Source organism: Schistocerca piceifrons, chromosome 3, assembly GCF_021461385.2.
Source record: "Schistocerca piceifrons isolate TAMUIC-IGC-003096 chromosome 3, iqSchPice1.1, whole genome shotgun sequence".
In the NCBI taxonomy this organism is placed as follows: Eukaryota; Metazoa; Arthropoda; class Insecta; order Orthoptera; family Acrididae; genus Schistocerca; species Schistocerca piceifrons.
This window is the reverse complement of record NC_060140.1, coordinates 480,005,242-480,021,416: the sequence shown is the minus strand read 5'-3', so window position 1 is coordinate 480,021,416 and position 16,175 is coordinate 480,005,242. Positions and strand designations below refer to the sequence as shown.

Genomic DNA, 16,175 nt, shown 5'->3' with positions numbered 1-16,175 from the left:
GGGTGAGTAGAGAGATGGACACCAGGGAGAGGTTTTGGAAGTGCCTATGGATTTGAGGAGTAACTGGAGATCCTGCTGGAATGGGGTCAAGGTTTGTAGGTGGATGTATCTGAGAATTGACAGTCCTGCCAGATAACCCTTGTGGTTCAAAACAACAGTGGTGGAGCCTTTATCTGCAGGTAGTATTATAAGATCAGGATCAGTTTTAAGATGGACTGCAGTTTCTTCTGCGGATGTAAGGTTAGGTTGCATGTTTAGGGATTTGGGGCATGATGGTGAGGCAAGGTTCGAGATCAAGGAAGATTAACATGGGGTGATTTCGGGGCAATGGGGGTTGATCACATTTGAATGGAGGAATGAACTGAGTTAGGCAGGGCTCCACATTTGTCTTTGGTTGAGTCTGATTTGTAGGGTTGGTGACAAAAAAGTGTATCCACTGTAGAGACTGGGAGGTCTTTAACAAGTCCTGCAGGATTGAATCTGGAAATGGGGCAAAAAGTGAGGCCTTTGGAAAGGACTGATATTTATGTGGGGCTAAGGCTTCTGGGAGTAAGGTTCATGACTGTGTGTCAGGTCTGTTTAGATTCTAGATTGTGTGGTGGCAAGAGGAGTTTTGGAGGGTGGCATAAATGTAGTTGGTCTGCAAGAAATGGTTTGTTGGCTATGAAGGGATGTGGGGGAGGTTTGGAGGTGGTTGTAGAGGGGGCAGACAGCAGTACTCCAAGGTGGGAATAGGAAACAGGGTGGAGAACTTTTTGAGGTGGTGGTGTGCATGTTACTCTAGTTCCTGGAAGGCAAGAGTTTCAATGTGTGTTATGGGTTCCAGGAATTTGGGATTGCATAGCAGAAGAATTTTTTGGCTGGAGAGAAGGTACTGCAAGGAGGTTTGGGCTTGGTTGATACAGTACTGCAGGACTGTTGATGAGGGCTAAGGATTGGCACAATCTGAACAGGTGGAGGTCATTACAGAAGGAGGGATGGCAGCTAGAGATAGGTAATTTGATGGTAAGGCCATTGTGGGGGATTACATGAGCCAAGCAACAACGCAGGAACAGTATGCAGGACTGGGTTCTGGCTAGGGATGTCAGTATTATTTAAGTACAGAACACACACATTAAGATTTTGTTAGAATGTGACTTCAACTCTTAAAAATTTTTTAAGACTACATAGTATTTTCTAAGGAAGCATTTGATACAATACTAGTAACATGCTATCAATGTAACCCCGCAAAATGTAAATTTCTACAGCTACTGCAATATCACTGTCTATAGACCAACTGCAGAATGATCAAATGTGTTGACCAATGAATTCTTGATTTGGTAACATGCTTATCTGCTCTGCCAGTTATTGAACTAATGGAACATGTTGCAATTAATGACCGATTTAATAAAATTTATTTTTATGTAAATAAAACAGGGTGCCATGAAATCGTTAACACACATCTTAACAAGACAAATTTTAATGAATAAAATAACTATTAAATTTTTTTATTTACACAATTTGTGAGCATTTTCAGATTGCACTACACGTTACTAGTACACACACCAATCAAAAATATGAAGGGGTCAAAGAGACTGTCTTAAGCCACAATTTTTTCGAAATTGAGTTTTTCCATGCAATGACATTTTTAAAAATACCCTCATATTTTCTCAATAAAGCTCAGTCTTTTTGCAACAGATGGCAGGAAATGGCAGTGAAGTTTTGTACTTTGCCATCTGGTGGTATTTTTAGAAGACAGACGTATCACAGCAAAATGGCAGCTAGCTCAGGAGCATCTGAACCTTGTTCACATATTTAACGAATAGTTGCCAATGAGAGTAGTGGAAACTAACGTGGACATTTTGATACTGACAGTGATGAATCCCGGCATCCATTGAGCTACAGTTCCAGCTCATAACATTTCTGTATGTACTAGTATTTACTGGTAATCATCGTTGTTCTAATGTTGTTCACACATTTGAATGTGTTTTTTGTGGTAGTGGGAAAATTTTATGGGCATACTTCAAAGACTACTTAATGCTGTAATAATATAGTTTTAATAACACAAATATTTTTCATGGATGCCATTTTAGCAGTATTTTGTGTGCCTTACACCTATCTCAACCAAGTTCTGAGACTATTTTGTTCTTTTTACAGCATGGAATAAGTACTGTGAACAAAGAATCATGTCACAAACCTAAATATTCAGGAAAAGCTAAACACTGAAGTATTTGTTTTGAAAGGGGGGGGGGGGGGGGGGCAGTCAAATCTCAAACTGGTCAGTGGTGTGGGTTTTCAAAATAAGACTGTCCATGGAACCTCTTTCGGAAGTTCGTGTACCTGCTGGACCAAGTGCTACATAAAACTACATGGGAAAGAAGAAAATATTTTTTTATTCTTTTTGGATACAGAAAATTTTAACGCCCAGAATACTTACCTGACAAGTTGCATAAATATGGTATCAAATGTGAACGTTTGTTTTATAAAGATAAATTGACTAGTATCTTACGAGTAATTTTATTTCATTCTATTTTATCTTTCTTTCATAGCTATTCCAAAAAGGATTACCCACAAAGTGTAATCTACAGTTCTTACATTTTTAAATAACATTAAGACATATGGAATGAAAGGCATGATTTGCAAGGAAGCTTTCTCAAGGGTTCTTGGGTTACAGAACAGGCAAGAAGATTGAAGAATGTAATGTCTAAATTACGATGGGTTTTACAGTTAAACAATAAATGTTCCCCACATCCAAACAGTTGATCTACCATTTGACAAGATTATAGTATGGAGAGATTGCAGTATCCACAACTGTGGATCAGAAAGGGATATGTATTTCTATGGAGTGAGAAAGATAAAGGGGTTCAGATGAAGTTCAGAGCTGCTTGATAAAATATTTGAAGTTAACTAATCCTCTAACAAAACCTTTCCACATAATCAGGTAACAGCAAGGAGTAGAGAAAGAATTTGGTCTTTTGTGCTTTGGAAGTCTCTCTCGTTGTTACCAAAAGATTTAAATCTGCCCAACATTACTGTCCTTTGGAATTGTGATTGTGTCTGCAATGAAGTTATGGTAGTAAAATACAATAAAAAATTTCATTCTGACCAAAGTGCCAAATCTAAGACGTCTGGGTGTTGGATAATCTTAAGGCAATCTCTAAACACACCTTACTCACATTCGTAGATCTCATTCATTTCAGTGAAGCTATTCAACCAAAGTGTGGAGCACTGCTATTCTGACGAAGGAGCCCTTGCATCAGTGGATATCCATATTATGAGGAAAAGAAATGAAGGCTTACTGAACCATACCCATTTCAGCTGCCAGTAAAATATAGAAAGCCGAAAGCCACTTCTGATTATGCAGGAAAAAAATTATGGTGTACTATCTCTCATGGCGTACATATCTGCAGCAAACTAACACTTCTTTCAGTCATCTATTGGAAATAATGTGAACAATTATGAGTTAGAGGAACTCTCTTGATGTAGCTAAGTCACTAAAATAATTTATTAATCTGAAGGACCTTTGCACATATATAAATATGTAAAAATTATATACACTGGTCACTGTTTTTAGTGTAGTTCAAAATAATTCCTTACAAATTCATATTTTGCATTCTACATTCTTTTCTGGGAGAAAGTAATAAGCCACTACTGACTATATCTTAAGTAAAATGATTCAATATAATTACAATGCATAGAGTCGAGTATTTTACTACACACCTGGCGAGGTAATAAACTATTATGTACAAAACCAAGAAGATTTCTATTTTGTACTGAACATTTATAGCTGTCCAGGGAACATGGACTGTTGCTGTATATCAAAACTAGTTACATGTGGCTTAAGACTATCTCTCCGATCCCTTCACGTATGTAACTGTGCAAGCAACCAAGTTATTGTGTTTCAAAATTTTCTCATAAAATACCTTGCACCTATTTCCACATAAACACAATATGTCTGCACTTTACTTTAAAATGATAGTGAAACTAATGTCTCACTGTGGCAATAAATACCTACAATATTTACACCCTTTTGGATTTTTAAATTTAACAATGCTATATGTAAACTTACAACTACTTTTAAATTCTTGGAAGTAGTGCATCATTAATTCATTAACACTGATTTATGCCGGAGATACAAAACCAATACATTACAATGTTGTTATATAAAAAGACATTGCACCATACAAGACTGTGTGATACACCCAACATCAAACGTAAGTACATACTTCAATGAAGTACAGTTTTAAATTGTGTGGTGTGGTGTGTAAGGATCTTCTCACCCATCCACATTTCTAAAAACACTACATGTAATATGAAAATGGTATGCAATACTCTGCTCAATCTTCAATTAATATGTTCCCTTTATAAGTGATGATCTGCTGATAAAAGAAATCTAATATCTCTGGTTGACTAAAGAGTTCACATTTCCCAAGAATGGCAAAACCTCTTCCAAGATGCCAAATTTGGCTTAAATATTTGTTATGTATAATAATGAACCAGTGAAGATAGATGAAACAAAAACATGGGAGTAGGAGCTGGACACACAGCATAGCATATGCCAACTGTAATAGTTAAAATATCTGCCACTGAAAGTAGCAAAGTACACACACAATTCTAAACAGAAAAATTTGGAAACATGGAGGAAATAAAAATTAATAACAATTAGTTTACACGTGATTACAGTCATTACAAAATGTGAATAAACCAAAGTGGAAAGACAATTAAGTCTTTTATACAATGCTTACATTATAGAAGAAATTGTGAATAAAACTGAAATATTACTTTTGAATTCTACAATGGTGTGAGGACAGGTGACAACAACAGAACAGTCAGTTTAAATTAGATCTCCAAGACAGCGCCTATTAACAATGAGAGAATATGATTAAGAAGAAGAAACAGCTACAGTGTTTTTAAAAATAAGTGAAAACAGAAGTTCTTATTTCACTTTAAAATATTACAATTCTCTAAATCATCTATGGTTCTTATATATTAAAGTAATATTAAAAACCTTATTACAATTTAAGAACTACTATGCAATATTTAGTTTGGAAAAGGCTATACTCCATGACAAAATATTAGCTGTATTGGTGGGTATCTTCTCTCTAGCTTGCATACAATCTGAACATGTAGTCTCCGTTCAGTTCAAACTTCAACGCGCTAAAGAAATATATGTTTTGGGTGAGGTCTTTAACACTTAAAACTATATTCAAATCCAATAACTTTTCAAATAAAATTTAAAGTCAGCTGAAGTACGCTAGAGGTATTTAGCCTCGACTAATACTTAAAATGGATGACTATTGAGGGTTAATTACACACGACAGTCATTACAAGAGTACAATAATCCATGGGAAGTAAAAATAATACCCCAATGGTCTAGGTCTTATTATTAAAACAAAAATTCCACAATACTAGCTACAACCTACTAATATATGTACAGTTTGTAATATAACTACATCTGTTACACAGAAATAAACCTATTGTCGTATTTAAAATATAATCTGAATTGACAATTAAAAAAAAAAAAACACCATAGAGGTTAGGTCACTCATGTATATTTGTACTGGAACAGAAGGCCAAGGAAGGTCACGTGCGACGATTTCTACGTTGTCTTGTTGCTCTAGGTGAGACAACTCTGGGTTCTGAAGAGACATCCAATAATCTGCAACACAACATGTGTACATGTTAGTGATGTGAAATTTCTTTTACAAATACGAATTTTAACATCCACACATACAAAAAATAACCAATGTTGTCACTGTAATAAATCAAATATCTTAAGACAGAAAACACCACGCACTCAACAATTACCGCCAAATGATTTATCAGATGTTCTTAAATTATTAATCAATCAATTAATTACATAAGTCGCAATATGTCTGACAGCATGAAACCTGTATCATTGAATTTAGGCACATACCTACTGTCAACTGCTGAGATAGATCAATGTAGTTCATTAATTAATATCCTTCAACTGAAACTTGCAATAAAATAATGATGAATTTCAAAATTAATAATTTAGTCATTAATTTGATACCAATTACTTTATGCATTTATTTCACACCAACTATCAAAACTAATAACTAAGATCCTTAAATACCATTTACAGTGGAACCTCGCATAGCAAGCACGTCATTCCGGACTCTCACTCTTAGTGCAAAATACTCGTTAAGTGAAACAATTTATCCCATATAAATTAATGTATAATACAATAATGCATTCCATGCAAAAAAGCCCTAAACGTTCTCTCTTATTGATGCCATTTATTCAAAGAAAATTATACATACAGTATTATGTACTTTATTGTTCATGATACGTAAGTAACTCTTACTAGGGAGCTACCTATATATACTTGTTTCTACCAATGGTTCAACACTTGACAAAAATGCAACACAGCAGTATAGTCATATGAATTTGTTGTGCGTGTCACCACTACTTTATTGGGATGATGATTTTTCAACGAACGAAGCAACAGAGACCCATGCTTTCAGCATTTTTATTATTGAGCCAGAAGATTCCTGCTTTGCTGTTACTGTCTCCTCCTCAGAACTCCTCTCCACAACATCCTGCTGTGAGACATACTGCAACTCCGTAAGTTCTTCTGTGGTCATTTCTTGGCTGAGATGATCTACAAGCTCATCAATACTGTTATCTCTCAGACCCGTGCTCTTGGCCAAAGACACACAATCTCCTACAGGCTCCACAAGTGATGACTCAAATGCCTCAGAGTCACATTCGACAACTCAGAGAGTTGCTAACCCTTTCCCTTGCCTTTGCAAACATTTTAATGCAGACAAAGACATTTAAGTGATATTTACAAAACTCTCCCAGAGTCAACTCAAAGCAATGCTCGAGAATAAATGAGTGGTGTTTGGAGGCAGAAATTGTATCTTGATAAATTTATTGTGTCTACAAATTTATTTGCGACTGCTTCCGCCGTTTTGCAGTAGATGGCATTAGTGGAAAGTAGTGGTACAAGTCATAGGTCGTGTCATACAGTAAGTTTAGGCATTTGAGAACATAATGCAAACAAAATATTAGAAGATTTTTGATTGCATCTTAAAGTTATTCTCGACTGAATATGTCAACTTACAAGCCCAATTCTAGTCATCTGCGGGAGGCTTTAATTTTCTGCTTTGGTATGAAGAAATCTGTGGCTGAGGCTTCTAAGAAGCTGGGTAAGACCTATGATGAGACACCTGTTAGTGACAGAACTTTGCAGAAAATGGTTTCCATTCTTCAAGAACGGCGATTCTGACATTTAAGATCGGCATGGTTGTGAAAGAGAGGAAGCTTTCGATGCTTTGCAACCGACGGGAACAATCACAGGAGATTGTTATCGAAAGCAATTGATGTGTTTGAGCCGAGCACTTAAAGACAAACTACCACAATACAGTGATAGACATGAAAAGATGGTTTTGCAGCATGATAGTGCATAGCCCCATATCGAAAATCCCATCAAAACATACTTGGAAATGGGAAGTTCTACCCCACCTGCTGTATTCTCCAAATATTCCTCCCTCTGACCGCCACCTTTCTCAATCTATGACACGACCTAGCTGACTAGCACTTACAGTCATATGAACAATTGCAAAATTGGATCAATTCATGCCACCCGCCTCCTCAAAAGATCCCTAGTTTATACACTGCGGGATTAGTATGTCGTCCTTAAGCTGGGAGAAAGCACTGGCCAGCAATTGCCAATACTTTGAATCTTAAATTTTTTGTTGCTTTGCTGTACTTCACAATGCTGTGGATACCAGTTTTTCTGAACTTCTTGAATCACCCACAGCTTCCCTTAAACACTTCTTCGGCTGCTGTTGATTCTGGTGTCTTTGTAACAAGGTCAGCAAAACTTATTCTCACCTTCTCCCAAATGATGTTCTCGTTAATAGTGTCACCTTGAAATTGCTTTTATTTATCCATACAAGGAGCAACCTTTCGACATCATCCAGAATATAAAACCACTGTTTAGATACTCTTGTCACTACCTTTGAAGCCTCTACGTTCTTATCTTGTCCTTGTTCTTGGGCATAGTGTTAATAGTTTATGTAGACCGATTGCACATGTGTGCTAAATCAGCAACACTCACACCGCATTTGCATTTTTCAATGATCTTATGTTTCACTTCTAAGGTAATTTTCATTCTCTTATGGTCATCATCTTGTGGCTTTCTCTCCAAGGACATTTCTATGAAGGTTATTAGAATTTTCCCTGTACTAGAAAGGATTTTCTAAGAGGAAGTTTAGAAATATTGCCGTATATTAAGGGCTGTAACTGTGTGAACATCTCATATTTCAAAATTATGATACCATGGACATCAATTTCCATCAATGTGGAGTTACTAGAATAAATTCAAACATTCTAACTTCAGAAGTGTAAAAGTTTAAGCAGTGCCAATAACTGGATTTTGCAAAGCCTGTAAATCTTAATAATTGGCACCAGGTGCCAGCAACTGGCATTTTGCACTGATTAGCTTTCACAGTGAAATTCATTTTAATCTTGATAAGAATGGGAAATAAATTATCTGTATAAACAGCAACTTCAAATGATAACTGTAACCAGTAAATGGCACAGTGCCAACAACTAGAAAATTGTGTGCCAATAACTGGAAAATTATTAACCAATAATGGGCAATGATTTTAACATTTTTCTGCATCTTTTTCTTCATTACATAAGTAAACTGAATGAAATAAGGGTCCTAGGTGAAAAGATTCGTACAGCGAAGAAAGCATTCAGAAAGCACTCCAAGATGAAAAGTAAGACCTCTCAGTCAAAGAGTTAAAGCAGTGTCCAGAATGTATGGGATTCCAGGATCAAGAGTAATAAATATACCAAAACATCCCAAACGCTAGTGCCTATCCTGAGCACAGAGGAGGAATTTTTTTAAATTTATTTTTTTCATTAAGCAAGTTTCGTTCCTTCTCCTGAGGGGAGAAGGCGGGCTGTTTTAAGGCTTATCTCAGTCCCCTTCATCAGCCAGAGGTTGACATCTTTATTTTATTTATTGTACACAACATTTTTGGATACATGGTATACATAATATTATTGTTTTTGTTCATTAACATATAAATAAGTGATTGATAACATTATATATTTAAATAATTGAAATATAAGTAAAAATAGGTAAGGGATGTATCATTGAGTAATGGTTTACAGCCAATACAGATAAAGCGTGGAATATACCAAGGAGACTCATTAAGACCTTTCTGGTTCTGCCTTGCTCTGAATCCACTATCCAACATGCTAAATAATACAAATTATGGATACAATATTACTGGAACATACCCACACAAAATCACACATTTGCTATACATGGATGATCTAAAACTACTGGCAGCAACAAATCAACAACTCAACCAATTACTACAGATAACAGAAGTATTCAGCAATGATATAAATATGGCTTTTGGAACAGACAAATGTAAGAAAAATAGCATAGTCAAGAGAAAACACACTAAACAAGAAGATTACATATTGGATAGCCACAGCGACTGCATAGAAGCGATGGAAAAAACAGATGCCTATAAATATCTAGGATACAGACAAAAAATAGGAATAGATAATACAAATATTAAAGAAGAACTAAAAGAAAAATATAGACAAAAACTAACAAAAATACTGAAAACAGAATTGACAGCAAGAAACAAGACAAAAGCTGTAAATACTTATGCTATACCAATACTGACCTACTCATTTGGAGTAGTGAAATGGAGTAACACAGACCTAGAAGCACTCAATACACTTACACGATCACAATGCCACAAATATAGAATACATCACGTACATTCAGCAACTGAAAGATTCACATTAAGCAGAAAGGAAGGAGGAAGGGGATTTATCGACATATAAAAAACCTACATTATGGACAGGTAGACAATTTAAGAAAATTCTTTATAGAACGAGCAGAAACTAGCAAAATACACAAAGCAATCACTCATATAAATATATCGGCTACACCACTGCAATTTCATAACCACTTCTACAACCCTTTAGACCACATAACATCAACAGATACGAAGAAAGTAAATTGGAAAAAGAAAACACTACATGGCAAGCACCCATATCATCTAACACAGCCACACATCGATCAAGACGCATCCAACACATGGCTAAGAAAAGGCAATATATACAGTGAGACGGAAGGATTCATGATTGCAATACAGGATCAAACAATAAACACCAGATATTACAGCAAGCATATTATTAAAGATCCCAATACCACAACAGATAAATGCAGACTTTGCAAACAACAAATAGAAACAGTAGATCACATCACAAGCGGATGTACAATACTAGCAAATACAGAATACCCCAGAAGACATGACAATGTAGCAAAAATAATACATCAACAGCTTGCTTTACAACATAAACTTATAAAACAACACGTTCCCACATACAAGCATGCACCACAAAATGTACTGGAGAATGATGAATACAAATTATACTGGAACAGAACCATTATAACAGATAAAACAACACCACATAACAAACCTGACATCATACTCACCAATAAAAAGAAGAAATTAACACAACTAAACGAAATATCCATACCCAATACAACAAATATACAAAAGAAAACAGGAGAAAAAATTGAAAAATACATCCAACTGGCTGAGGAAGTCAAGGACATGTGGCATCAGGATGAAGTTGACATTATACCAATTATACTATTAACTATAGGAGTCATACCATACAATATCCACCACTACATCAATGCAATACAGCTACATCCAAACTTGTATATACAACTACAGAAATCCGTAATTATTGATACATGTTCAATTACCCGAAAGTTCCTAAATGCAATATAACATATACCGTACAGTTAAAAGGAAGTCACGCTTGATCAAGGTCCGCGTCACTTTCCATTTTTGACCAGACATAACGTCTGAGAAAAGAAAGAAATAATAATAAAGATCGATATAAATTGGGGGAGACAATGACTGGTATAATGTGGATGCCAACTACTGGAAAATTGAGACAATAACTGGTAAAATTTTACATATTTAAGTAATTTATTTCATATGGAAAAAATTATAAAACTTTTGTAGTTGTCGTACAATGTTACTTTAGATGCTAGAATGGTGTGTGTTAGAATTATACTTCAAGCAAGCTAAGTGTTGAGGATATATAATTTATCCTGCAAATATCATCCTAAAGTGCCAATAAATGTGTGGTTTACCCTAGTTTCTCTAGCTTATGATCGCGTTTTCAATTTAACGAGGTGGTGCCACATGACAAATTGTTTAATTCTGAAGACAGTAAGGATATATAACGCTTTATTATTTAAAAAAAGAAAACAATTCCACCACAGAGGTAATAATGAAATGGGGGTTACAAATTATATTACTTGCTACTGCCATGCACTCACCTATCAGATTGTGTGTTTTTCTTCTTTCTCGGAGATCTTTCACCAGTCTCCTGAACAAGCTTCCTTTTACTCCGTGTACTTCTCTGCTCTGCTTCATCTGTACTTTGCCCATTTCCAAGTTCATTTTTATTTGTGTCTTTCTTGTGCTGCCTCACCCCACGTCTCCTGCTTGAAGTTCTCTCTTCACTAGCTTCATCTGGTTGATCAACAATTTTGGATGCATCACAGACTGTAGCCTGCCTTGTTCTGTGAGTAAGACCATGTAACCGCTTTTCAATGCTGTCGTCTGTGGATTCTGTTTCTGTCTGTGTACTGTTTAGCTCAATCAACTCTGAACGAGAAGATGGCTTCCCTTCTTCCATGTCACCACGAATTCTGACCCTCCGCGACCTCTTAGGTGGAGGACTGTCAATAATAGCTGTATCTTTGCTAGAACCTATTTGTATACTCACAGCTGAAGAACCATTCTCTAGATTTACTGCACGTTTTCTACCTCCTCTTGTACGTTTTACACTGTTCCTCTCTTCAGTTTCACTTTTATCTGATGAAGGTATAGTGGTTACAGCAAGCTGAGTAACATTTTCTTTTTTTCCACGTAATGTTCTCTTTGAGGAAGCCACGACAGGTACCTCACATGTGCTGTTGTCAGCAAGACCTGTGTCTAACGTGTGAGCAACAGATGTTGCAATGTTTTTATCAAGATTCCTATTTATTTCTGTTCTCTCTCTCATTTCCGCAGTGGAAGAAACTGTTACAGTTCCAGCTTTCCTACCTCTCCTTGGTTTCAGTGGGCTGATAGTATTAGAATCCATGAATACACAGTCACTTACTTTACTTTGTTCCGATTCTGCTATAGCTGTTGTGCCATCTGTTTTATAATTACGGGGGCTTGGAGTTTTGAAAGGTAATTTCAACTCCTCACTCACAGTAGCAGCATGAAATTTTCTTCCCTTTCGGGTTCTGGACTGGCCAGAAATAGTTGAGGGGCTGCATTCCACACTATCTGCATTCACTAATTTTCTCTGGTGACGCTTACCCACTGGTTTGTCACACTCATCTGACAATAACTGGTCACCAGCTTTTAAACCACCTTTTTTTTCAGATTCCTCATTAACTACCTGCTTTTTAGCTCGGCGTGTCCTTGATGAAGGACTGTTACTTGGTGAAGATGCATGTAATACATCTGCAAAAATTACTCTTTTCTGTTGAGGCTTGGGTGACAAAGTGTCACTCTCTCTCGATTCTGCACTGTTATTACCACTCAGTGAAGTTACAGCTTTGTTCCTCTGCTGCTTGGAAACATCTCCTCTGTTACCACCACGTATTTTTAGTGAAGCAGTTTCACCGTCATTAACAGACTGCATTTCTTGTTGATTTTGTGTCAATTTGTGCGTTTCTACTTCAGGTTTAAGTTTGCTGCTATGAGAAACTGACTTCAGATCTTCATCCTGCTCTTTACTTTTTTCAATATATTTTTTACCCCTTCGAGTTTTAAGTGGAGAAACAGCGGCAGTTGAAACAAGCTGACTAGTTTTAATTAAAACATCCTCTTCATGCTTCTGCAACACATCACGAAATTGCTCTAATTCCACCTCAACTTTTTTATTATTCATGATTTGTTTTCTGCCCCTGCGAGTTCTAGGTGAAGAGGCAGTGTCTAATGAAGCAAGCTTGGTGGGATGAACAAACAAGTCGTTTTGTTCACATACTTCTACGGAAATGTCAGTTTCCACAACAGATTGAGATTTTACCTCTTCACTTGACTTTGAAACTGTAACAGTAACCTTCTTTCCCCTGAGGGTCCTAGGTGATGATGTACTCTCAGCCGAAGCCTGAAGATTACTATTAATCATTTCCTTAGCGACAGCTTGTTTTCTAGTCCTGCGTGTCTGAGGTACATTCGTAACATTAGGTGATGTGTGCCCAGCACTAGACATAATAAGTAAGTCTCTCTGCTCCAAGTTGTTTGCTGTTTCAGATTTCTGCTGCTTTTCATCTGAGACCATAGTATCTCCACCAGTAACTTGCACTTTACCCCTGCGAGTTCGAGGTGGGTTAGTATTTTTATGGGACTCAGGTTCAACTAACCTTTTCACATCTCCTGCATAAGTGAGATCATTCTGCAGAGATTTCTGTTGCCTAGGCGATTGAAGTAATCTTTTCACACCTTCCATACCAGTTAGATCATTTTGCGGAGATTTCTGTTGCCTAGGAGACTGAAGTAACCTTTTCACACCTCTCACATCGGTGAGATCATTCTGTGGGGATTTCTGTTGCCTAGGAGACTGGAGTAGCCTTTTCACACCTCTCACATCAGTGAGATCATTCTGTGGAGACTTCTGTTGCCTAGGAGACTGGAGTAACCTTTTCACACCTCTCACATCAGCGAGATCATTCCTTGGAGATTTCTGTTGCCTTGGAGACTGAAGCAATTTTTTCACACCTCTCATATCAGTGAGATCATTCTGTGGAGATTTCTGTCGCCTCGGAGACTGAAGCAATTTTTTCACACCTCTCACATCAGTGAGATCATTCTGTGGAGATTTCTGTCGCCTCGGAGACTGAAGCAATTTTTTCACACCTCTCACATCAGTGAGATCATTCTGTGGAGATTTCTGTCGCCTCGGAGACTGAAGCAATTTTTTCACACCTCTTACATCAGTTAGATCATTCTTGGGAGATATTTGTTTTTTGGAAGATCTGAAAAGCTTTTTCACCCCCCTCACATCTGTAAGATCATTCTGTGGTGATTTCTGATGATGTAATGGAGACCGGAGTAGTCTTTTCACACCTCTTACATCAGTAAGGTCATTTCGTGGTGATTTCTGTGTTCTTGGAGTTTTCAACAGCTGTTTTACACCTCTAACATCTGTCAAATCATTCTTTGGCAGTTTCTGCTGCTTTGGAGTTTTTAAAAGCTGTTTTACACCTCTCACATCAGTAAGATCATTTGCAGGAGATCCTTGTTTCTTTGTAGTGTCAAATAGTCTTCTGACACCTGTAACATCTCTTAAATCATTAATTGTAGACTTTCTTTGTCTAACAGAGGGAGACTGCTGTTTAACATATCCTTTGCTGAGCGAAGCATCAGGTAAAGATGTCTTAGAAGATCTTAAATCTTTCTTGGCATCTTCAATATCATTTGAGTCAACAATCACTGGCTGCCGAGATATTCTATGAACCCTTCCACTATTTCTGTCGATCTTTGGCGATGATGCTACTGCTACACCCGGAAGCTGCTCAAGTTTGTTTACAAGAAAGCCACCTGCATCTTTAGAAATAAATGACTCTTCTTGTGTGTTAACTGATACTTTTCTTTTTTTGGACGGTGAGGCCACATCATGCTGATTGAGCTCAGAAGCAGTTGTGTTTGAGGATGCATGCACCTCTTCAGAACTTCTTTTACCTTGTGATTTCCTTGTGGAGTAACGATTTACAGGAAATGACACTGATCTTCGATCACTTTTCCTGCTTGATGACATGGCCAAGGGCTCCGAACCTGTCCAATTGCTGGCATCAGTTGCACTGGTTGCTGCGTTCGTATCATGGTAATGCCATTTACTAGTGTCGATAACTTTATCTGCTACAAGATCTTTGAATATTTTTTGTGCAGAAATGTTAACATTACTTTTAGCTGAATCGCTGTTTATTTGTTTTTTTGAACTGGTGGTATTTAAGGGTGAAACTAGTTTTTCAACTGATATACAGGGAGTAGTGACAGCGTCAAAATCAAACGTACTGCTTGCCTGCGACACAATGCTTGTATTTAATGCTTCCGGACTCTGGTTGGTTACTGACACACACTTTGAAGATTTTCCCACCGTAACCTTCATCTTGGGAGTGCTTGGTGACTGTGAAGGTGTTCTACCTTTCTGCCTTTCTGAAACTCTGACAGGAGTACTTGATACAACAGAACTATTACGAACACTTTCCAAATTAGTTATTGCAGAAGAATTATCATCGATTTCCATTAGTTCTGGGCGTGTTTCTACTGAAGATGATTTTTTTAATATACTAGTCTTTCGGTTAGGCAGTGTCTCCAACAAATTCGACTCGTTTGGCGAAAGTAAGCCACAATTCTCTTCTGTGATATTAGGAATTTTCATGGATTTACGTGTACTTATTCGTCTTGAAGCTGCAAATGCCACCACTTGTGGTGCTGGTGAGAAGCTGACACTTTTCCTGGTGTTCATTTCACGAGATGACTCTTTGGCTGAAACTGAAGTTTCAACATCTTTTGTGTCTTCAAACTTAGGAGCTGTGGCTGTAATTTTCTGAGATTCACTTTCTTCCTTAATTTTTTGAATTGTTCTTTTCAAGGCCATACTTTGTTTGCCATGGATTATTATTGTCTCCGGTGAATCAACATGCCCAGTGGAATTTATTCCTTTCACAGAAGCCTGAAACACAAAAAAATGGGAAATATTAAGCAAAACAGGACCTTTTTCAAAGCACCATAGAATTTATTCCAACTGTAAGTATCAGAGGGAAGAAAATAAAATTCAGCTGCAAGAAACATGACAAATGAAAACAATTAACACTCACAAAAACTATAATGAATGCTGTATACATTTTCAGGCAACAAATATCAACCAAAGTGAGCACAGAGCCTAGACTGGACAGAATAATAAACAATTCCGTTCCAAACCGGAAATGAGAGCTATCAAAATCATTAGACAGCTCTAGCTCCAAATGGAGACAAGTGGATGGAAATTGGCAGTGTCCTTTATGAAGTATATAACTTTGCACTTTTCTTAGATTTATGGAAACCACATACTTAAAAAAAATTAGAATGCCTAACAGGGATTTGGTTTCCACTCCTACC

The 16,175-nt window shown here is 37.0% G+C and overlaps 1 protein-coding gene across 1 annotated transcript in view; it reads right to left on the bottom strand.

The window, feature by feature from the left end:
• Positions 1–1,443: 1,443 nt before the first annotated feature.
• LOC124790075 (proliferation marker protein Ki-67-like) overlaps positions 1,444–16,175 on the bottom strand; it is a 99,540-nt gene continuing 84,808 nt past the window's right edge. Inside the window, exons 10-11 of the mRNA XM_047257641.1 lie at positions 11,351–15,750; positions 1,444–5,638 (exon numbers count right to left, since the gene is read on the bottom strand). Coding sequence (XP_047113597.1) covers positions 5,563–5,638; positions 11,351–15,750 — 4,476 coding nt within the window. The 3' untranslated portion in view covers positions 1,444–5,562. The remainder of the gene's footprint in view (positions 5,639–11,350; positions 15,751–16,175) is intronic.